The 22,990-nt window shown below is 39.3% G+C and overlaps 1 protein-coding gene across 5 annotated transcripts in view; it reads right to left on the bottom strand.

Moving 5' to 3' along the window:
* The window catches only part of SCN8A (sodium voltage-gated channel alpha subunit 8), a 113,238-nt gene that overhangs the window by 49,061 nt on the left and 41,187 nt on the right, over positions 1–22,990 (bottom strand). For 4 of the 5 annotated variants that reach the window (XM_059934601.1, XM_059934603.1, XM_059934600.1 and 1 more), the window contains exons 7-11: positions 22,486–22,549; positions 20,574–20,715; positions 18,804–19,010; positions 17,650–17,943; positions 7,290–7,652 (exon numbers count right to left, since the gene is read on the bottom strand). In XM_059934601.1, the coding sequence (XP_059790584.1) occupies positions 7,290–7,652; positions 17,650–17,943; positions 18,804–19,010; positions 20,574–20,715; positions 22,486–22,549 (1,070 nt within the window). Of the gene's footprint in view, positions 1–7,256; positions 7,653–17,649; positions 17,944–18,803; positions 19,011–20,573; positions 20,716–22,485; positions 22,550–22,990 lie in introns of all 5 variants that reach the window. The other variant, XM_059934599.1, reaches the window with a different exon arrangement.

The raw sequence follows: 22,990 nt of genomic DNA, 5'->3' as shown, positions 1-22,990 counted from the left end.
GGCTTTGGTATTAGTGTAGCTTACTGTCTTCTGGGCATGCTGTATATAATAAGATATAAATTCTTCAGGCTTTAATAACACCAACCTTAAAAAAACAAAATTAATGAAAATGCTATCTAAAAAGACCTAGCCAAATCATTATATTATCATTTGTTGACACCTATTCAAAAGAAAACAATTTTTAGCTTGGATAAAAAAATCCACAAAAATTAAAGAAAAATTTATCCCCACACTTAATATTAAGATGGAACAATTACTATTTATCTCTTTCTATGTAAAATGAAAGTAAACTATAGCAAGGCTATGTGGAGACAACTTCTGAAATATTAAAATTTGTTCCATAATCCATAATGTGTTATAGAACTATAATCTATACTGTACAATTGCTTAAATTTTAAAAAAGAAACAAATGAAAGAAGATGCCGAGAAATGAACATTTCAAAGCCCATACTTAGGAAATTTTAGAAGGTAAAAAGAGAAATTCATTAATTATCTTTTTACAAAGGCAAGAGCATTTAGCATAGATCCAAATAACTGGTTCCATCAAAAGTCTTGGTAATAATAAGATATCCAGAAAAATTCCCACATATTTGTAAATTAAACAACAGACTTCTAAAGATCTGTGAATCAAAGAGGTTTGCACAGGGAAATTTAAAAAATACTTTAACTGATGACAATGAAAACACAATACATCAAGATTTATGGGATGAAGCTAAAGAAATTGTTAGAGAAAATTTTACAGCTTTAAATGTTTATATTAGAAAATAAAAAAAGATATAAGATCAATGCTCAAAGCCTCTGCCTTAAGAAGCTAGAAAAAGAGGATCAAATTAAGCCATAGGTAAGTATATGAATGGAAATAATAAGAATGGAAATTAATGAATTAGTAAATGGACAAATAATAGACAATCAAAAATGGTCAAATGCTGGTTCTTTAAAAAGATTAATAAAATTGATAATTCCCCAGGCAAGATTGATCAAGAAAAAAAAATGGAGAAAACACAAATTATAATTTTCAGGAGTGAAAAAACAGGATATCACTATAAATCCTATAGACGTTATTAAGATAATAAGGATATGTTGTGAATAACTTTATGCCATTTCACCTTGGATGAAATAGACAAACATATCCAAACACAACTTATAAAAACTGACATAAGAAGAAATAGAAAATCTAAATAGCCCATATTAATTCAAGAAATTATTATAAAAAAATCTTATCACAAAGAGAACTCTAGGCCCAGATGGGGCTCCACAAGTGAATTCTATCAAAGGTTTATGGAAGAAATACTAATTTTACACAAATTCTTTCAGAAAACAGAGATTAAGAGAATACTTCTCAACTTGTTTTATAAAGTGAACATAACCCTGATACTAAACCTGACAAGAACATTACAAGAAAAGAAAATTAGAGATCAATATCCCCCATCAACAGAGATGTGAAAACCTTAACAAAATATGAGTAAATAGAATCCAGCAATATATACAAAGGATACTACATCATGACCAACAGAGTTTATCCCAGGAAAGCAAGGTTAATTTAATACTAGGAAAAAAGTCAGTGTTATTCATCACGTTAACAGAATAAAGGAGAAAAACCATATGATCATCTCACAGATGCAGAAAAAGAACATTTAACAAAATTCAACACCTCTGCATAAAAATAAAATTTCTCAGCAAGCCACAAATACAATGTAGCAGTTTCAGTCTGACAAAGATCATCTATGAAACCTATAGCCAACATCATGCTTCTTGGTGAAACATTAAATCCTTTTCCTCTAATACTGGAAACAAGGAAGGATGTACGCTTTCATCAAGTCTATTCAATTTTGTATCTAAAGTCTTAGCTAGTGCAATAAAGCAGGAAAAATAAATTAAGAGCATAAAGATTGCAGTTGCTCTTACTCACAGAAAATATTACTGTGCATGTAGGAAACACTATGGAATTTACCAAAAAAACCCCCCAAAACAAAAAACCCTCCAAGGCTAATAGAACCAATACATTAATTTATCAAGGTCATGAGATATAAGGTCAATATACAAAAATCAACTGTATTTCTATATCCTGGCAACAAATAATTGAAAATAAAAATTTTAATTATACCTTTTACAATAGTATCAAAAAATATCAAATACCAAGGAAAAAAATCTAATGAAAGATGTCTAAGACCCCCACTAAAAACTATACAGCTTTGCTGAGAGAAACTTGAGAAGACTTAAATAAATGGAGAAATGTGCCACATTCATAGATTGGAAGACTCAATATAATTAAGATGTCCATTCTCCCCAAAGTGATCTATAGATTCAGTACAATCACTACCAAAATTCTGTGTTTTTTGAAAAAAAAATACATATATTTATGTATAAATTTTTGTGTGAACACCTGTTTTCCTGGGTATATACCTATGAGTAGAATCTCTGCGTCATCTGATAACTCTATGTTTAATTTTATGAGGAGCTGCCAAACTGTTTTCCAAAGTGTCTGCGCTATTTCACTTTCCAACCAGTAATGTTGGCTACTGTTTCTTGTGTCAGACTATGACCAGTTGAAGGGAAGAAAACCTGGAGCAGACTCTCTCCCATGTAAAGCAGCTTCATCATCACTTTCCACCTAGAATCTGCTTGGGATTCTGTGAGGTATGTCTCTAGTATTGGCTCAGCTGCCCAATTCTCATCACCTGGAAGGTGGGAAGAAGGTGTCTTCCTCCAAGCATGCTGAGACCGAAGGACCAGAGGAAAGATCACATACTCATTCTCTCCCCTCCCTTACTTCTTCGGGTCATTTTTGGGGGTGGGGGGGAAATGAAGGTGTATATTTTTATTTGTTTTGTTTTCTTTCATTTTGTTGGGGAGGGAGGAGGAGAACTAACAACTTTTTAAAGTCAGGAGCCTCTCTGCCTTTTAAAAATTCAGCCCCTAAGGAGCCTTGGTGCAAAACTATCAGTAACAGAGGAAGCAACTGAGAACCTTAATTACTTTAAACCCAATACAAATTTGTTGCATTTCTCTTAACTCAGACACAAAGTTTATTAGGCATTTAGCCACTGACTTCCAACCTCCTAAATTGTAGCTGTCCTTCTCAAAGAGATATTCTACCATGTCTGCAGATGGCAAGTTCTGCCCACATTTCTATAGATCTATCCAAGGAATCTCAACTTGTTATTGATTCTGAACTGCTTTCACATGGCAATAAATAACTGGCAACTTACCAGCCAGTCACCTTTCTTGGGACTAAAATTTAGAGCATTTTAGAAGTGGCCTTAGGACCTAGCCATTTATCTCCTGTTCAAGCCTTTCTAAAATTTTTGTAGTATTCTGCTTTAAAATAGTGTACAATAATTTCTCCTTCTCAAAGGATCTTTGGAATCTTAGAAGAAATCCGACCCTCTCCAAGTCAAGCAATTCAGCAGAAATCCCACTGTCTACTTCTCAGTCTACAAAGGTCAAAAAAGTATAGGGAAAGGAATGGAAACTGGCTTTCTGAATACCAAGGATGGGCCAAGCAATATGCTTCACATTTTATAAATGTTATTACATTTAATCTTCAAATAGCCCTATAACAACGGTCCTTTTAATCTCTTTTTTACAGATAAGGAAATGGGCTTGGAGATGCTCATTTTTCAGGATCACTTGAGTAAATAAAGAACCCGGGCTTCGTAGTTAGCATAGCATAATGGTTAGTGGTTAATGCTGTGGAGTTTGTCTGGATTCAAATCCTAACTCTACTGCTTACTGTGCAATCTTGGACAAGTTGCTTTATTTCTCTAAGCCTTGGTTTCCTCCTCGTAAAATGCACACAATAGTAGTATCTAACTCAGAGGGCAGGAGCTGTGAGCATGAAATGAGATAATGCTTTACATTTACAACATGATTTCTGAGTTATGTGTGTTTTTGGATGGTCAGTGGTACCTGCTTCCTTTACGAGTGAAGAGCAATGATTTTCCAGCTCAGAGATGAAGACATGGGAAAAGTCCCCTTATCCTCTGCTTCAGCAAAAAGCAAAAGTTCTCAAACTATCAAAAAATTATCACCACTCAATCACAACTGAATAATTAATGAAGATGTGAAATAGTTTTTGATGAGATTCTAATGAGGTGATGTCTGGATGTCTTTTTTTCATAGGAAATATTATATTTCTTAATTTGAGCCTAAAGAAAAAAATACAGATGTGGCATAGCCCAAGCATTAATGTTGTGTGAGATCAGCTTATGGACCATCAACGGCTCCTACACCAGTCCATAAAGCATGAGTATGTAACTGGAAGCACTCTGATGGTTCGGGCGAGGACAAGTTAATCCGTAGCTGCAGACGCATCCAAAACGTTTTGACAGTGAGAATCACTATCTTCTAGCCCAAAGAGGTATAATAATTGCTCATTTGGCCCGGGCTGCATATAACATTATGAATATATTAATTCCTTCTAAGATAAATGACTTTTCCTACTTCCCAAATAAGCAGTCAGGAAGTTCTCTTGGCATCAGGAAGACCTTGGTTCCATTTCCACAAATCACTAAGTCTCTGAGTCTATCTGTTGATTGGATAAAACCACCTACTGAATGGGGAAGTTATAAGAATTAAATGAGATCATACATATAAAGTGCTTAGCATAGTGTCATCAGAACTCAGTCTATGGCAGCTATAACTATTAGGCCCATTGTAGAAAACTAGAAAGAACAGAAAAGTGTAAGGAAGGAAAAAAAAGTCACTAATAATTTCCCCTTCCAAAGGCAGCTACTGTTAACTTTTAGTCAGTCATCTTTTTTCTATATGCAGTTTGTCTTTATATAGACAATATCATACCACACAAACTATATGCATTCTGTTATTGTTTTGTTTTGTCTTTTTGGCCTATTAATGTAACTTAGATATTTCCCCATACCATTAACAACTAGGAGGTGCTTCTTTATAGCTTCTAACAAAATAATTTTTCCTCGCTACGAAGCCCTTGGGAATGATACAGTCCTACCTACCTCATCTTCCTGCCACTTTGGGATCTGACCTCCTGGCCTTGGGAATCCTCAGGTCTGTCACCACCATCACTTGGGGCCACTGCAAAGCATCTCCTAAGTGCTTACAGGGTGTTGAGTGTGCAAGACCCCCAAAACCCCGAAGGCAGCGTTCTGTCAGCCACAACGTAAGGCGGCGCAGACAGCCTTCCATTCCACAGCCAACTGCTCAACTGCCTCTCAGATTTGTCTCCCACACAACGTAACACAAGCTGCTAAAAAAACAAAAACAAAACCCGCAAACCTGCTCATCTGCCTTTAAGCTGAAGTTCAAGCGCCTTCTTCCTAGACACCTTTTCTAATACCTTCTCTTCAAAGAAAAAGCAAGATATATTATTTCGCTTAAATATCTTTTAAAACTGCTAGGATATCAAAATTTACTTTGGTTTTCAACATTTGAATTATCCCCACTGTACTGTCCGTGCTGACCCACCCCTCATTCTCCATTGAGATCATGTCTTGTTTTTTTAGAGAATATAATTATCTGTCTAATTATGGAGCCAAAAAATTTACATCTAGACATAGAACCAGTGAAGAGCAAAAAATTATATTTCAAGTAAAGACAGTCATTCATAACATTTATTTTGGCCAACTACCTAGCTTGGAGGGGGACTTTGGAGCCACTGTTTGTTATTATTATTGTTCCTATTACGCTTGATCTGAAACAAACAGTTCTCCAGAAGAGCAATGGCCATGTGACTAGGTGGAGAAGACATTACAATTAACTGAGAAACAGAAGACTGAGGTTTCTGAAAGGTCTGTCAATAATGAACTGTGTAACAGATTCACTGAGCCTGTTTCCCCGTCTCAAAAACAGGAATAATCAGCTCCACTTTGTCAGCCTTATGGAATTTTTATTAGAAACAAATAAAGCATGTAAAAGTAATTTGTAGCTTGTAAAGAGCTATACAAACATAAGGGGGAAAATATTTTGCTTTTAAATAAAAAGGCAGGAAGAGAAAGGACGTCAAATATCCTAACTGTCTTTGGAATTTAGGACAGTCAACAACTGTCCTAAAGTGCCAAAAGCAGATCATTCCGAATAATTCCATCCTTGATTATCCAATTTTCCTCCACACATGCATCATGCTAATTAAAGGGCTGGCTATCTTCATGCTGTGCTAGAGGAAACTGAAGTGTTGGAACAAAACAGACCGACATGCTATCTCAAGAAGCTGAGACCAGCTAAGGAGGGACTGAGGAAAGTTAAGCAACTAGAGGTAGAAAGGATTAGGATCATTAAGGTTATAAGAATTTAAAACTAGAAAAAAAGGTATAAACAGCTTAGAATCTAAAGAAATGTTAAGAGATGGCTTTTCCCAAAGAGGCGAGCCATTATCCTAACCCCTAGACAAGTGATTTTGTGAAGCCATTATGTACAGCTCCTCCAGAGCCTGACATTTGATTACATTTAAAATTCATCTTTCACTTCCCTTTTCCTTCCTCCCCCATATACCATGTGTTCTTGCCCTGACCACCTACCTTCCCCTCCTTTGATTTATTTCCATCTCAATCCCTTTTAAATGTCTAGGTCCAGTTCCCCACTGGTTTCCTTAACCTCTCCTTGCCTGGCTCTCCCAGTGCCTACTTCCTACCCTCAGCATCACCCAGGCACATTCCTCTTTGGAAAAAGAGGAAAAATCACATCTCACTCTTGTAGAGGAGGCTAAGAAAATTATTCAAAGCTATGTTACTTTTTTTTTTTTTTTAATAGGAAGATAAGAGCTTTAAATTCCAAGCTGTTTCCCTACGAGGAGGGAGGACGTAGGGGGAGAGAAGCAATGGTAGTTCCAAACCCGCTCAGACTTGGTCATTGGTGACGGCAGAGGCCCTTCTCATTCCATCCGGGCAGGATCCGCTGGCCAGAGGCATTCAGTCAAAGCAGGTGTGGGGAGGAAAAGAGACAAGCAGGCAGAGACGTGCAGAGATGGAGAGAGAGAAAAAGGGATAAAATAAAGGAAAGAGTTGATGGGGAAAGGGCCAGAGTCAGAAACAAGAAAGGAAGATGGGGGAAAATGGAGCAAGGAATAAAGTAAAAGGGAAAACAGGGAGAGTAAAAGAGGAGGGCTGAAGAGAGAAATAGAAACAAACCAGGAGGGAGAAAACAGAAGTGGTGGAGGGTAGAGACAAGAGTTGGGATGGAGCGTGGAAGAGAGACCGGGTGGAAATGGACAGAGCAGGGAGAGAAGAGAGGAAGGGAGTGGGAGAGAATGCCATGCCTAGCCTCGGTCTACTTTTTTACTTCCTTACACTGTCATCAGTAGCTGCCTTATCTATTTTCACCTCTGGCAGGAGACGCCCGCTGATGTGGGAGCCGGGGCCGCCGATGAGGGACACCACCCCGTTGCAGTCCACCGTGCTGTTGCGCTTGACGCTGCGACGCAGGCTGGGGAAGATGCGCGAGGAGCGGCTGCCCTGGCTGTAGCCGCTGTAGCCGCTGTAGCTGCTGCGGCGCTCGCGGGCTCGGATGGGGATGAAGAGCGAGTCCCGGCGGCCCTCGCTCTCCTCCACCGTGCTGTGCTCGTCGTCCGCAAACTCGTTCTCGGAGCCCGGGTCCCGGAACCGCCCGGGCCCCCTGAAGCTGAAGATGCTGCTTTTGCTGTTGTGGCGGGACAGGAATGGGGAGCCCGGAATGCTGAGCAGTGACTGTAGGGGCCGGAAGACAGAGAGACAGAGAGGGAGGCATGAGACAGGAAGGGGACCCCGCAGAGGCTGAACAGAGGCTGTCAGCTTCCCCAGCCTGGCCGCATCCTTGCATTCCTGTTCATCAGAACACAGGTGTTTCCAGAGAGCACTTCTGGATGTTGAATTTCTACTGCTTTTCAACACCCATCATTACTCACCTCTCCTTGCCCCATAACTTTGTGATACACCTGTCTTTGACCTGTTAACCATTCACAAGTTCTATACACCGTTCACCCATGTATTGAAAGGATGCTTTTATCTCACGCTCTGTGTATTGAAGCCACCAGGAAATACATTCAGTGTCTATTTCTCATTACTATGAGCTCACGTGGAGTGTGCCTTTAATCTACCAAGTTAGATTCTATGCCACACTTGGCAAAAGGGGAGAATTTAAAAGTGCCCAATCACTTGCCACTCTCTCAATGGGTACCACATGCCCTAGAGGCTAAGAACTATGCCAACAGTGGTTTTTTAGTTCAGTTGAAAATGGTATCTGTCCCCTCCTCCTCCATTCTAAAGTCAACGTTTTTTTCATGAGAAGTTTAAGTATTTGTAAATTATATAATTCCCAGCATTGACATTTTAAAGTCAAACTTGTATTTATCACTTAGAAATTTTTCATCTTTTTCTCCTTCAGCTCATACTTCCATTCCATCTTCCCTAGAGAATTTTATGCTAATGTATATCTTTATGCTTTAATGCGTTTTATTGATCACCTTTCAATACTTTTCTGCAACAAAAAATTATAAATAAACTGTACTTAAAATTTAAAAAAAATTTTCCTGTGACCATGAGTCTCCAAGAAATTTTTAAAATTCTCCTCGATTGTGTTTTTATTACAATTCTCATTAATACAATTGATCACAAATATATTCTACATTTTATAAGTAATTACTAAGCTTAAAAAGAAAATTTTATTAAAATATATCTCAATGAGATGACTTTTTTTTTCCCAATGGGTGTTTTGGTGTTTAAATATTTGTAGATAGTATTATTTATTATTAGAATCAGACATGGTTCAACAGCAACCCCTCTCCCCCTTCTAATATTATTTAGATTTTTAAGTGCTGAGAAACCCTATTCATGTAAATGGTATCTTGGAACAGAAGAATATTGTTATAAACAGTAATGCCACTCAATTCTTTGAACTCCTTCTAAGTTATATGCCAAAATTGCATAGTAAGCTATCAGCAAAATTCATCTTAATGATCTATCAGCTGACAATTAAATCAAGTCCTCTTTTAATTGTGCTGAAAGCAAAGAAATGAAAACCACCCAACTTGCCAAAGGATTTGTACCCAGTTGACAGAAGTATTCTATTTCCTGATTTCTGAGGATATCAAAAAGGCTTTATTTATTATTAACTAATAATTATATCGGTACCTCTTACAGGGGTTATTCTTTTACTTTAAAGGAACCTTATTTAACCCAACAGAAAAGGCTGGAATAACCAAAATATTGTCAATTTCCATACATCACTGTCAACATTAATTTTTTAATAAAATGATGTTATCACATGATTTAAAGATATTTTCATCAAAACCTTAAAGCCACAGATTTAGCTCATTTAATTTACAAAAATGCCCACCATATGATCTAATTAGCAAAGCCAGTCCCCAATGTCAATGCAATTGGCCAAAGCAGACTTATTTTCATTGGAAAAAGGATGACTTCATTTTTAATTTTTAATAAATGTATTAATATGTATCCCAGTGACATCCATCTTGCTCCTGAACTTAAAACATCCCAATGCCCCTGATTATAACTCTATATTTCACTCTTATTAGAAGTATGTAAGAGATAGGTAAATTCAGAAAGCCTTACAATGGATTTGTTTCCTAGATTAAAGAAAACTTTTTAGACCCTAATATTTTCAACTGTCCCTTTGTTTCGCACCTCCAAAGATTTTTATATCTTAAGGCAATACACTACTTAGGATTTGGGATGAGAGAGAGGTATGCCTTCCTTTTGTAAAGTGGGAGAAGGCTGACTGTGAAAAGAAAAGTGGAAAAGAACTGGTGTGACTTTGGACCACAGGCCTCACCCTAGGCATAGGAAAATGTAACTTAAAGATCTGGAAATCAGGTTCCTTAAAACTGTGCTTAGAAAGTCTTCAAGTGCCCTCAGGGGATGCAATCCCAGTTTGAGGACCTCTGCTCTAAGAGAACAAAACCTGACAGACAACTGACCTCAGACAATCCTCCTTGCTACCCTGAGATACTTAGTTTGCCCAGTTATGACTTTGAAGAAATTTCAAAGTAACTTTTAGCTATATAAGACTTTTGCCTTAGAGTTTAGGCCTTACCCTTCTGGTAAACTGATTCCACTGTGAAAGTTCTTTGTGGGCTAGGACTCTGCCAATATAGTATACATATTAAAAGTGCTAAATAAACATTTTAAAATAATACTTTTGATGATAACCCTGGAATGGCTGTAGGGCTCCTCTTTAATATTTCTGCCCGTATCTTTTTGTTACCTAGAATTCCACTTCTAGTTCTAGACTCAAAATGATCCCAGTTCCATTCTCTTCCTATAATGTACAAAGCCCCCATGCCCAGATGGGTACATTTTCTTTGGATATTTCTAGTTTTATCATACTTCACTCTCTAACCTGTATTTCCCTTATGTAGTCTCTTCTTGCCTTGGCTTGAAGCAACTCACAAATCTCTGAGATAATAAATGAATTTGATTACTGGAAACTGCATCAAGAAAACCACTTACCACAGATCATTTTATATAAATGTAATTGTTAAATACATACTATAGGCTGTATGTAGGCCTCTAAAAAATAGGATTCAGGTATGCAACATCTCTGACCCCTTTCCTGATCACTCTGACTTGTTTTGCTCTTCTGCCTCATCCCTGCACCAGAGAGGAGGAGCTGCATAGGTTAGATTCTAGAATGTTCACTGGGTCTCATTTATGAGTGGAGGGTGTCACTGTGTATTAAAAGGGCACATACATGGCCATGTTCCTTCTCCATGCTGTTGAGCTGGTAGAGGGGTCAGCGCCTCTTCCAGCTTATTGCTTGCTATTCCTCATTTCACATATATGTTTGGGCACCCTCACTGATTCATTCCCCTGAACCATTCACAGATCAATGCTAGTATATAATCTGCTACTGGTTTGCAACGAGACAGTAAAAACCTGAGAGAAGCATTTAGAAATTTTAATAGCAAGTAGGCATTTTTACAACATCCAAGAATGTGATAATTTTTCTAGAAGTTTATTGCAATTGTATTTTACAAGAGTATCATTCATGAAGAAATGGGAAAGACAAAAACTGGTCCTTCGCTACAGATAGTTTGAGAAGCACTTCTCTAAACAATGTGGCTGGCCAGAAGATTTGTTAAGTGTTAGAACGTACCTATGAGTTTTGGTTTCTTTCCCTTTTTTTTTTTTTTTTTAATATTTATTTATTTAGGCTGTGCCGGGTCTTAGTTGCAGCATGCGGGATCTTTTTTAGTTGCAGCATGGGGGCTCATAGTTGTGGCATGCAGGCTTCTTAGTTGAGGCATGTGGACTTAGTCGCGGCATGCATGCGGGATCTGGTTCCCCGATCAGGGATCGAACCCAGGGCCCCTGCATTGGGAGCGTGGAGTCTCACCCACTGGACCACCAGGGGAGTCTCACCTATGATTTTGTTTTAATCAGGTATGGTAAGGTGACAGACACAGAGATAACTGCCTTTGAAAGAAGAGTTTAGTACTTAGAGTTCCCAAAATAAGGGGGCGTGGCATGCTGCATCATGTCATGCCAGGCCACACAGGGCCTCGCGGGGGGTGGGAGTGGGTACGAGGGTCAGTCAGGAGGCAGGAGGAGCGAGGGGAAAAGCCTGGCCCAGAGCCTTTGCTGTGGAAGGGATGGGTGAGGCAGAGCAGGCACATTTGACCAAGCTTAAAATTGGATAGTTTGAATAATTTCAAACAGGTTCTGGGCTATAGGAATGGTCCTGGCTCTGGAGTGATTTAGGGCATGGGAAATATTGGCTGGGTGTGTGAATTAGATAACAGGAGGTTGGGGATAAGGGTCTTGGACTGGTTAATCTGCACACGAAAGGCACACTTCCTGGCAAGTTGTTCGCTCTCTCTAGGAATTAAACTAGCACCAAGAGGGGCAGCTACTCCCAGCCAGCAAGGCTCCTAACATGTCAAAGCACCATAAAATACAGAAAATAAAAAACTGCCTCCCTTCTCACAGCAAGCTTCCCTGGACTGAATCTGTGATTTTCACAAGGCTGGTGTTGGGTGCTGACCCTACCTACTATATTAGGTCTCCATATTAGGAAAGAGGTTTGATTTTTATTTGACAAATGATCATTAAATACCTGTTGTGTGCTAAGTGATGTGGATACAGTGGTGAACAAGATATATAACATGGTCCCTGCCCTCTCGAAACCTGCAGCCTAGTAGGAAATACTATGTACTACATGAGGAAATATGATATACTATATTAGATCTCATATAGTGTATAATACCTGACTATTCTTAGCTGATAGGAAAGTGAGAGGAAGTGATAGAAAGATAATGACCAATTCAGTGACCCAGGAACACTTAGGAATCAGGATCCTGAGACAATACACACTAAAAGGAAACAGTTTATCTATTATTCTTTAATTCTTTGTTCCATTCTTGGCAAAAGAGTTGACTGCAATAAATGTGGAAGGGGAAAAGATGAACTTGTCCCATTTCTCCTGGTACCCCTTGCATCTAAGCCTGATCTAGCCAATTCCCTAAGGAGACATATCCTGAGGGTAGCCCCCGGCCCCCCAGTCTCAATTTTCCTGGACTGGAGGGTTTTAGTTATGACTCAGGACCCGTGGCTCTATTAACTCCTGGGATCCAGGCTAGTTTATGCGATAGGTCCTGTTTTCAAAATCTTTCCTGTCAACAAACCAGGAGCTTCTGGTCCTTTTCAGGCAGTCACATCACAGCTAACTAAAAATACTACCTTAGATCTAGGTGTTTGCTTGGGAGAATAGCTCTGGGGTGTTCTTGGTTTGGGGGAGTAGCCCTCATATTACACAGAAAAATTAATTGGGAATTTCAGAGCATCCATGTCGGCTGTTTACTGGGATAAGGCTTAACAATGACTGGGATGTTTAGAATGTAATAAATTGATGATTTAAATGTCCTACTTCCATGCCATATTTCACCTTTTCTTCACTTTTTCTTTCCAACACAGCAGTTGGTTCTTAAAATGTGGTCTGGGAACTCCTGGGGGTCCTTGTGACCCTTTTATTGGGGGGGGGGTGTCACAAGATTAAAACTACTTCATAATAATACTAAGATGATGTCTGCCTTTATCACTCTCGTTTTCTCACAGGCATACAGTAGACTCTGTGAGCCTGACAGTTTCACAGAATTTCAAGACTTTTCTTATGAGCTTGATAGAGATAATAATATATGTGATTTTTTAATATTGTGTGTCAGTACTTCGAAGATCTGCATAACTCAGTGAACCGGTATTTCCCAAATGGTCAATGTAAGACGCTACAAGTCATTCATGAGTTAAAGACCTATAGTGCAAAATACAGCAAAGGATTTTAATGTAACAGAGTACCAAGTTACTGATACAGTTTCAGCTTCCACATTGCAACTAACCATTTAAAAATCTACCATTATCCAGTTTTGGAAAAGCATCGAAGAAGAATATTCACAATTATCTAAAGAGGCTGTTAAAATATTCCTCCCTTTTCCAACTACATCTGTATGAAACTAGATTTTCTTTAAATACTTCAACCAAAAAAATATACATCGCAACAGACTGAATACAGGTATATTCCAGCTGTCTTCTATTAACCACAGATTAAAGAGATTCGCAAAGATGTAAACAGTACCACTTTTTACACTAATTTTTTTTTTGATCTGGAAAACAGTTTATTTTTTCAAAAATATGTATGATCTGTGTTAAACATATAATGGGTTTATCATTATTATTTTAAATAAATCAGTAAACAAACATTTTAAAATTTCTTAATTATAATTTCTAACACAATAAATTGAAAGCACATTTAAAAAAAGCTCTTTGGGGTCCTCAATAATTCTTAAAGATATAAAGACCAAAAAGTTTGAGAACTGCTGCAACAGAATAATTAAAATACTTTGCAAAAATGAACTCAACCTAATATTTGTTTTCACCTAAACCCTAAAAACACAGCAGTTAATTTTACAGAGAAACAGGTAGGAGACAGGTTGGGCAGATGTCTCGAGAGGATCTCAGCAGATATGAAATACAGGAAACCGACATTCACTTGAACTGTGCGGTGGGAAAACTGAAGCCAGTCGCCGTTAAGCCAACAGAACAGATGACCAGGTATGTGTGGAGGTGAGTGGGGAGGGGGTGGCTAGAGACTGCAGTACAAGGCTTAGAGCCAGAAGCCCCCGGTTCAAATCTTGCCTGCAACACCTACTAGCTATATAGCCTTAAATAAATTAGTAAATCTCTCTAGGCCTCAGTTTCTGCAACCATTCCTCCAGATAAAATCAGAGAAACTGCAGGAGAGTCCTGGGACAAAGAGTATTACTACTGTGTGGGGCTTCTAAGCAAGTCTTGGCAGTCAGCCACGGACTCTAGGAATCCACAGTTTTTTTCAGATGGGGAAATTAGAGGAAGTGAACATTTTCATGCAAAGCAGGACATCTCAGAAGCCCAGCTTTATTTTTGAGCTAGGGAGCAATCAGTGCAACTCTGTGCTGAAGCCTATGGATTAATCAGAGCCCATTCAATAGCAAAGTGTTAATGGTACTAAGGTATTTATTAACTAGCTCAGGATGGCTCTCAAGACAAGGGTTGGATTACAACAAAGCTACAATCACAGTTTTCCCCCAAAAGAGACTGAACTAGGAGAAAGGTGAGGTGAAGGTGAGACAGAGATGGTTCCGTAAAGGCCATAAAGAAGTCCCAGAAGGGGTTAAATCAGATTTATAAAAGTTCTTCATTCATTTTTCCAACAAATATCTGAATGGGCATAGAAGCAGGCCTTGACTTTAGGATTTTATCTGAGAGAGGAGAGGATATGAACATTAGTAAATATAAAACCACATACAGTAAAAAGCAACATGCAAAGAGGTACGTATAAACATAATGGAAAGATGAAATGATAATTTCCAATTGGGGGTGGGATAGAGGAGGGTCAGGGAAGGTTTCTTGAGAAAAGGATATGAAGAATAAATACAATGTGGACAATTCAGAAATGGAAAAAACAGGGCATCTTAGAGAGGCTGTTTCTGGAGCAAACCAGAGGGTAGAAAAGAAGCATCGTGTATGAGAAGCATCTAGTACTTCACTCTGGTGTAAGTATAGGGTGCTTGAAGGGGCACAGGGACTGGAGACTGAAAAGGGAGTCTGCATCGGGGAGGAGGAGTGCTATGAATTCCACCCCAAAGGGGAGTTCCCTCTCCCATTCTTCCTAATAACTACTCTAAACTGTCACTGTTTTCTTCAGCCTCCCGACTCAAGCTCTCAATCCCTTCGATAAGATTTTTAATTTCCTACATTATCGAAAACTAGAGACTGACAGGTGTCATCTTTCTCCACTTCCTACTCCCCATCTACAAACTTATCCACACACACACACCTCTATTGTGCTGGTGTCTTTGGGGGGGACAAGGTACCCCCTTTCCTGTTAGAGGCTACACCTATTTTCACATCTCCCCAGACTGTGTTCTATTTTCTTTTCTATTCTACTCCATTTTTACTTCCAACCTTCCTTCTTCTGGGTTTCCCCCCCAACAGATTATAAAAATGCTTACTTTCATCCACATTCTTTAAAGAAGTTTGAATGAGAAGTCTCTACTTCCCACTCAATATGGCATCCACCCTTACCCTGGACTGAAATGTAACTTTCAAGTTCTCAATGACTTCTATTGCCGAATCCAACGGACATTTCCAGTTCTGATCTCATCAAGCATCTCTGTGAAGTTTCAATCCACTGATCACTCCACTGCCTTCTCCCACCCTTGTGCTCTCCAGCCCTCACTGCACTGTCGGTTCTCTTAGCACCTCTAATGACCGTTCACTTGTTTTCCTCCATGAGCTCCATCTCCGATGCCCGTGAACATCAGTGGCCCACTGTTCTTCCACCTGACACAACCTCTCTGAGTCGTCTCATCCAGTCTCATGGTTTCAATCCCCATCTCTCAGCTCAGGACCTCTTCCCTGAGCTATCATTTGACTATCCATGTGTCTACTTGGTTTCCCAACAAACAATTCAAACTTGGGATATCCAAACTGAAACATACTTTTCTTCCAAACCTGGAATGTCCTTTCTTCCGTCTTACTGCTCCCTCACCAACACACATGTACATTACTTGACTAACTCCTGTTTATCCTTCATTGATCTTCCCCAGAAATCTTTGCTGAACCTCCAGGTTGGGATAGATCTGTGCCCTCCAAAACACCCCAGCGTATCTCAATTATGGAATAATATCATCAATGCTATTATACAAATAATTTTTTTAATGTATCTGGTTGCCCCATTACACTGTAAGCTCCCTAGGACAGGGATGGTGTTCTAACCACCTTTTAATCTCTAGGACCTAGCACAATCCTTGACACACAGTAGGCACTCCATAAATGCTTGGTGATGAATAATGAGAGATATGTTTTAGGAAGTGATCTGCTGACGATATATAAAACATAAAGAAGAGAGAGACAAGAGTGAATGAAGCTGCAATGGATAACTGCAGTAGAACAAAGCAACACAAAGTCTGAACTAAAATAGGATTAATAGGAATAAAAAGAAGGGGATGGACATGAGAGATTCTGCTGTGATAAAATGAACTGGACTAGCAAAAGACTGAACTGGGAGGTGAGAGATGTAAGGGAGAGGCACAATCAATCATCTCTGGGAAACAAGAAAAGACACTGAATACACTGCCATAACCAGGAACTGTAATCTATTCTATACCTTACAAAACTTTCTTTAAAATGGGGAATTAGGGCTTCCCTGGTGGCGCAGTGGTTAAGAATCCGCCTGCGAATGCAGGGGACATGGGTTTGAGCCCTGGTCCGGGAAGATCCCACATGCCACAGAGCAACTAAGCCCGTGCGCCACAACTACTGAGCCTGCACTCTAGAGCCCGTGTGCCACAACTACTGAAGCCTGCATGCCTAGAGCCCGTGCTCCGCAACAAGAGAACCCACCGCAATGAGAAGCCCACGCACCGCAACAAAGAGTAGCCTCCCTCACCAAAACGAGAGAAAGCCTGCACGCAGCAACAAAGACCCAATGCAGCCAAAAATAAATTAAAAAAAAAAAAGGGGGGGGGGGGAATTAAATGGCTTAAGAATTGGATTTTGGTGGTGTTCTCTGAAATCCAAAAATACCTATTATGTGATGAAATTTATAGTAATACAATGCTCAATAATTATCCATAAGTCCTCTCCCTTCTCTTTCTCTTAGTTTCTTGATTTATCAAAGTTGGGTAAAACTGGAGGCTTTTAATATATCATAGGCTAATTTATCAGCATGACACTATATATCTAGAATAATTAATTACTAGAACTTGCCACACTCAAATAAGGTGACCTAAAGAGTTTCATGACTTTTTTTTTTTTAACCTAAAATTATATGAAACTCTTAAAAAGAGGTATTTGATCTAAATTCTGAAGTTCAGATGCTAAGCGGAGAAAAGTTCTTCATGATGTTTTAGAACTTAAGGCTTGCTGGTTGTGACACAGACTTTACTGCTGTAGGAAGTTTGCCAAAGGTGACCAGGTTGTCCTAGGGCTAGCTTTAGAGCAGAGAAGGGAGGGCAGGATTAGAGCACAGGGCAGCCTAATATGCGAGTAACACTTCCTCCAAAAGGAAAACAACGTGTAGGTATGGAGAGGTAGGCCTGAGAATGCAGGGATGGGTCTGGAAAATGTAAACCCAAAGGGGAATATGAGAATCAAGTGAGATTAGGAAAACCAAAATTTCTTAGGCTTATTTGACCCAGCGCAAAGAGTTTACCTGATTCATGATGGAAAATTTCCTCCCAATTCTGTTGTCTGGTAGCCGAAAGCCCTTCCTCCTCATACCATCTTCTGACTCTGACTTGAACACCTTCTCGGGATCCCCTTTCTCTTCCCCTTCAGAGAGCTCCTTTTGTTTCCTCTTCTTTCTCCTGTTACGTCTCTCTTTGGCACTCTTGGAACTGAGCTTAGAGATTTCAGATGAGCTCCGGGGAGAGCCTGCCCCTTCTTCACCTTCTTCCTCTATGGCATCTTCTGAGACAGTTCCTGCTGAAGTGGCCATCGCCGCCGCCTACGAAAGGAGCCACAGCAGCAGAGCAGATCGGAAGCAATTAACTGGAGCCACCCAAAGCCAAGCAATTAGTACAGATCACTTCCTTTCCCATAGATAGGGGAAAAAGGGAAAAAAGGAGGAAGGAAAGCCAGCCCGTCAGAGGAGACTGTGGCTGGGGCCTGGTATCTCTTTTTCCTAGCTGAATTTGTACCGTGGCACACAGCCTTGCATAATCAGAGCAGAACGGCATGGTGAGAACTCTGGGATTTATTCTCTTGAGCATCTCAGACAAGAATGTGGCTGCCACCTTGGTACCAAATGATCCTTTTTTTGGACAACTCTGAAAATCAATGCTAAGAAACTATACTATACATTATGGGCCCAACAATGTAAAAATACATGTATATTTGGATAAAGATTAAAAAGTAAAGTGTTAGGGTGTTGGTGGAATCACAAGTTTGTTTTTCAAATTTTACTTTAATATTTTACCTGTATCTTCTTTTCAAGACTTGTTATGACCACGGAGAATCTCTGAGGGAGATCCTAATGTTTTTCTCAACAAAAAGGCTATGCTTATATGAAGCATTATATAAATTGCTCTGGCCACTTTTTTTTTCTCCCCAGCCAGCACAGCAGTTGTACACTGAACAGTTGAGAAATTCAACAAAAGATCATGTTCACAAACAATTTGGCCATTAAGACAAATGGAATAATTGGACTGACCATCTGCAGTTGTTACTTGGGTTATTTTAATCAGATCAATGACTTCTATTTGACAGTGACTGATGGCTAAAAAGATCAATTGGAATGGCAATCAGGTGGGGCCTTAGTCACCGTGATCTGGCAGGAAGGACCACAGCAAAGAATTGGTCACCAACCTGTGCCTCTTCCTGCTGCTTCTTAAGTTGCTCCAACATTGCTTTGAATTCAGCCTCTTTCTGCTCTGCTTCCTCCAGTGTTGCCTGATTCTGTTCTTCATAAGCCATGGCCACCACAGCCAAGATCAAGTTCACCAGATAGAAAGAACCCACAAAGATGACCAAGACGAAGAAGATCATGTACGTCTTCCCAGCTGCTCTTAAGGTCTGTAAAGACAAAGAGACAAAGACCACTTTCTGAGTCGCTTGCATCAAATGAATCAGGCTGAAAACAACTCATGGGCTGGTGTTCCTCTGCAGGGGCACTACTGCATTTTGAACAGGACAGTACTTCACCGCGTGGTACTTCTTCACACTGCAGAACACTTAGCATCCCCAACGGCCAAATGGCCTCCCCTACCCTCAACTCACAGCAAATGTTGGTAGTACGTCCCATTCATTATGACAAAAAAGTCCTCTTCCACTTCCAAATACTCTTAATATACTGCTTTCGTAGAAAAATGCTTAATTTTTTTTTAAAGGAAAAATCACTCTGGGCTAAGAATTACATTTGACTTTGTCAGCTGGTTCTAAAACAAGTCTGAAGAAATGAATACAAGACCTCAGCTCATTTATCTACTGGTCCTCAAAGAGCATTAACAGACAAATTCCATCTCTGGGATCAGGTCCAAGTCATAGGAAGTCCCTATCTTGAGGGACATCCTTCCTTAGCCTTTTGTAATAGGATGAGTTTTTAAAGAGGGATATGACATAAAGGATAGTGGAAGGAAAAGAAAACAGGAAGGAGGATCCCAAGAGTATCCCTTGGGGAACACTCAAGGAATACTGAGTACTCCTTGAGCAAGCAAATAGACATCAAAGAACAAATGTGTTTTAGGTTATGTACACGGGACCCACTATTACTTAGTTTTCATTTTTGTTCTTCTCAACCACAAATTGAAACTTAGCATAAGTCACAAATATTTCATGGGAAAGATTCAATCCTGAGGGAATACTAGGCTGTACAACAGAAACGAAGAATTCTAGGAGATACGAATAAGAAACTTCCCTTAAAGAGCTTCCTTCATGCCTGAGGGGAACACATTTCTTATCCTCAAACTAACTTGCATTACCAAATGCCAGAGTCAAATGGAAAACAGTGGATCATCAGAGAATCTCTAAACTGGAAGACCCTCAGCAGTCACCTAGACTAACTTCTCCACCACAACCAGCAAAATTAAATGACTTGCCCAGAGTCACCAAAGCAGCCCAACAGAATAGTAGTGACCTTTTCAAAAATATCTGTCACAACATTCTTGAACAAACACAAATGTGTTACAAATTTCAAAACACTGACATATTTAGGCTCCAAGATCCCTGTGGATAAAATCTCATCTTTATAATGTCTAGCATAGTGCCTTGCACAATGTGTTTAATATTTCTTAAAAAGATGCCCTAAGCCCAAAAGTCCAAAAGGAGAAATACTGAAGATGGTCTGGTGAACTGATAGGAAGTAGGTAGAGAAGGCAGATTCCCAGGCCAGGCAAGAGGCTCTCAAGTCTGTGAACCTCTACAGCTCTACATGATGAGCATTAAAGAAACCGGGCCAAGAGCTGGGAGAATTCACTTACTTTTGTAAACCAGCTGACTCTGAGAAATACCATCCTAAGATCCTATGTAACGTCTTCACCAAAGGTCTCTCACACAGAATGTCCCCAACCCCACATATCCTCAAGTAAATTCTATCACCAAAGAAAAAGAGGTAGCACTCGAAAAAGAGGTATTACTTACTAATTGATACAAGTTTTCCCAGTAGTCCTGGGTCATAAGGCGAAACAATGCCAAGAAGGCCCAGCTAAAGGTGTCAAAGCTTGTGTAACCATAGTTGGGGTTCCTTCCTGCTTTCATACACTGGTATCCCTCTGGGCATTGCCTGAGGAAAGAAAGGGAAACAAAGGGCTTTTCAATGTAATCCTACCCAGTCATCAGCTGTAAGGCATCTCTATGACCTTGGAGATAATAAATAACCATCTATAAAGATGGTTATTTATTACAGGCCAACAAACAGGAATTAAAAAAAAGAAAAAGAGGAAAGAAACAAAGTAGCAAGGTCAATTTTTCAAAAAATGATGTCATGGGGACAGTCTAGGATTAGAATCACCTGAAAGATGTTGATTCCTATGTCCTACCCAAGACCTAGGAATAAAAGCTCTGGATATGGGATCCATGAATCTGTATTTTTAAGGGGCGTGTCAGATGATTCTTATGCATGCCAAAATTTGAGAATCACTGTCCTAGATTCATATCAATGTGCAATTCAACCAAATTTAACTTAGCTGCTATCCGAAATGACAAATGGCTAGAAGTTCCTCTTAATCATCTCGATTCTCTTAACACCCATTGTGACAACCATGTCATAATGGGGATTTCAGTGACCTTGATTATAACAGTTCTTCTGCTTTAAGACTCGCCTGATATTTATTTCAGTGTAATTTCTAGTAGCTACTTCAATACAGAAATTAAATGAACTTCTAGTCGTCATGTCATCTTAAAACACCAATTCCTGTATTTACCAATATACTCTAAATAATGACACTACACCCTACATTTACATAGTCCTCTGTTTACAAAGCACTTTCACGTATGTTATCTAATTGGATCCTTACATAACCCTTTGAGAAAGTGAGAACATGATTAAATCCGTTTTTAGATGAAGAAGCGGAGGCTCACATAAGTTAAATGGCTTGCCAAAAGTCTAGAAGTAGCAGAATCAGGACTAAACTTTGTTGCTGTACACTCATGTTCATAGCAGCGTTATTCACAGTAGCTAAAACGTGGAAACAACCCAAGTGTCTATTGACAGATGAATGGATAAACAAAATGTGATATATATACATACAATGGAATATTATTCAGCCTTAAAAAGGAAGGAAATTCTGACATATACTATAACATGGATGAACCTTGAGGACATTATGCTAAGTGAAATAAGTCAGTTGCAGAAAGACAATTACTGTATGATTCTACTTAAGTAAGGTACTTAGACTGGTCAAAATCATAGAGACAGAAAGTAGAATGGTGGTCACCAGGGGCTGGGGGGAGGGGAGAATGGGGAGTTATTGGGTACAGAGTTTCACTGTAGGAAGATGAAGAGTTCTGGAGATGGATGGTGGTGACGGTTGCATAACAACATTAGCATACTTAATACCACCGAACTGTACATGTAGAAATGGTTAAGAGATCAAATTTTATGTTACGTGTATTTTGCCACAATATAAAAAGGGGAAAAGATATTACATTGCAACTCTTTTCCCTCCCCCCACGTTGTCAGGCCTGGCATATTCTGGGTCAACCTTGGGTGCTAACCTATCATGAAGACAGTGTCCTTATTCGATATTTTATTAATTGTGTTAGGATAGAATGAGGAGAGTCTTCAAGAGACAGGCAAGATATCTGATGTTATAGATTCTGTCTTTAGCCTTTTACATCTTTAATTTTGGCTTGAGACTATGGACACCTTCACCTACTAGTGAAATGTCAACTTTGGATGGACAAATACAAAACAGAAAGAAGATCTGAGTCACCCAATACGTCGGGTCCACTAAGGATCCACTGTATGAGCACAAAGAAAGAGAACATATTGTCCATTTTTGTCTGACAAATTATTTTAAGGGAGGAGAATAAAATTAGGTGAGCTACTTACCCAGCATCAGAACTGTTCCCACAGAGTAAAGGTTCCAGCATGCCAGGAACTGTGTAAAAATTTGCTAGAAAAGTTTAAAGAGGCAGGAAATGAATAAGGCAGATTTCAGTGAATGAGAGAATAAACAGTTATTGATTTTAGCTCATATAAATCTTTTCTGACAGCAGTGAAACCTGATAAGAATTCTTTACCATTAACTATTTTCCTATATATATTTAACAATGAAAAGTGCTGCTTTAGTGCAATGTTTAGCCTTTAGTGCAATGTTCTTTTCACAGACACCTGACTTCTACTCGTACTTCAGATCTGTAAGCCACATTCTAGCACTTGAATCAAAGGGTCTAAAAAAGAGGTTTCTGAGTTCTTTACCCCTTTACACCACTTTACTCTTCTATCCTTACAACTTCTCTCTACCAAAGATAAACTGATTGCTAGTTACCATGCCCTATTTTAAATCAGAAGGTACGTTTCCCTTTCGTGTCCCTGAAATCCCCTTTGCAACACT

Source organism: Balaenoptera ricei, chromosome 10, assembly GCF_028023285.1.
Source record: "Balaenoptera ricei isolate mBalRic1 chromosome 10, mBalRic1.hap2, whole genome shotgun sequence".
NCBI lineage: Eukaryota > Metazoa > Chordata > Mammalia > Artiodactyla > Balaenopteridae > Balaenoptera > Balaenoptera ricei.
This window is presented reverse-complemented; position numbering and strand designations above follow the sequence as displayed.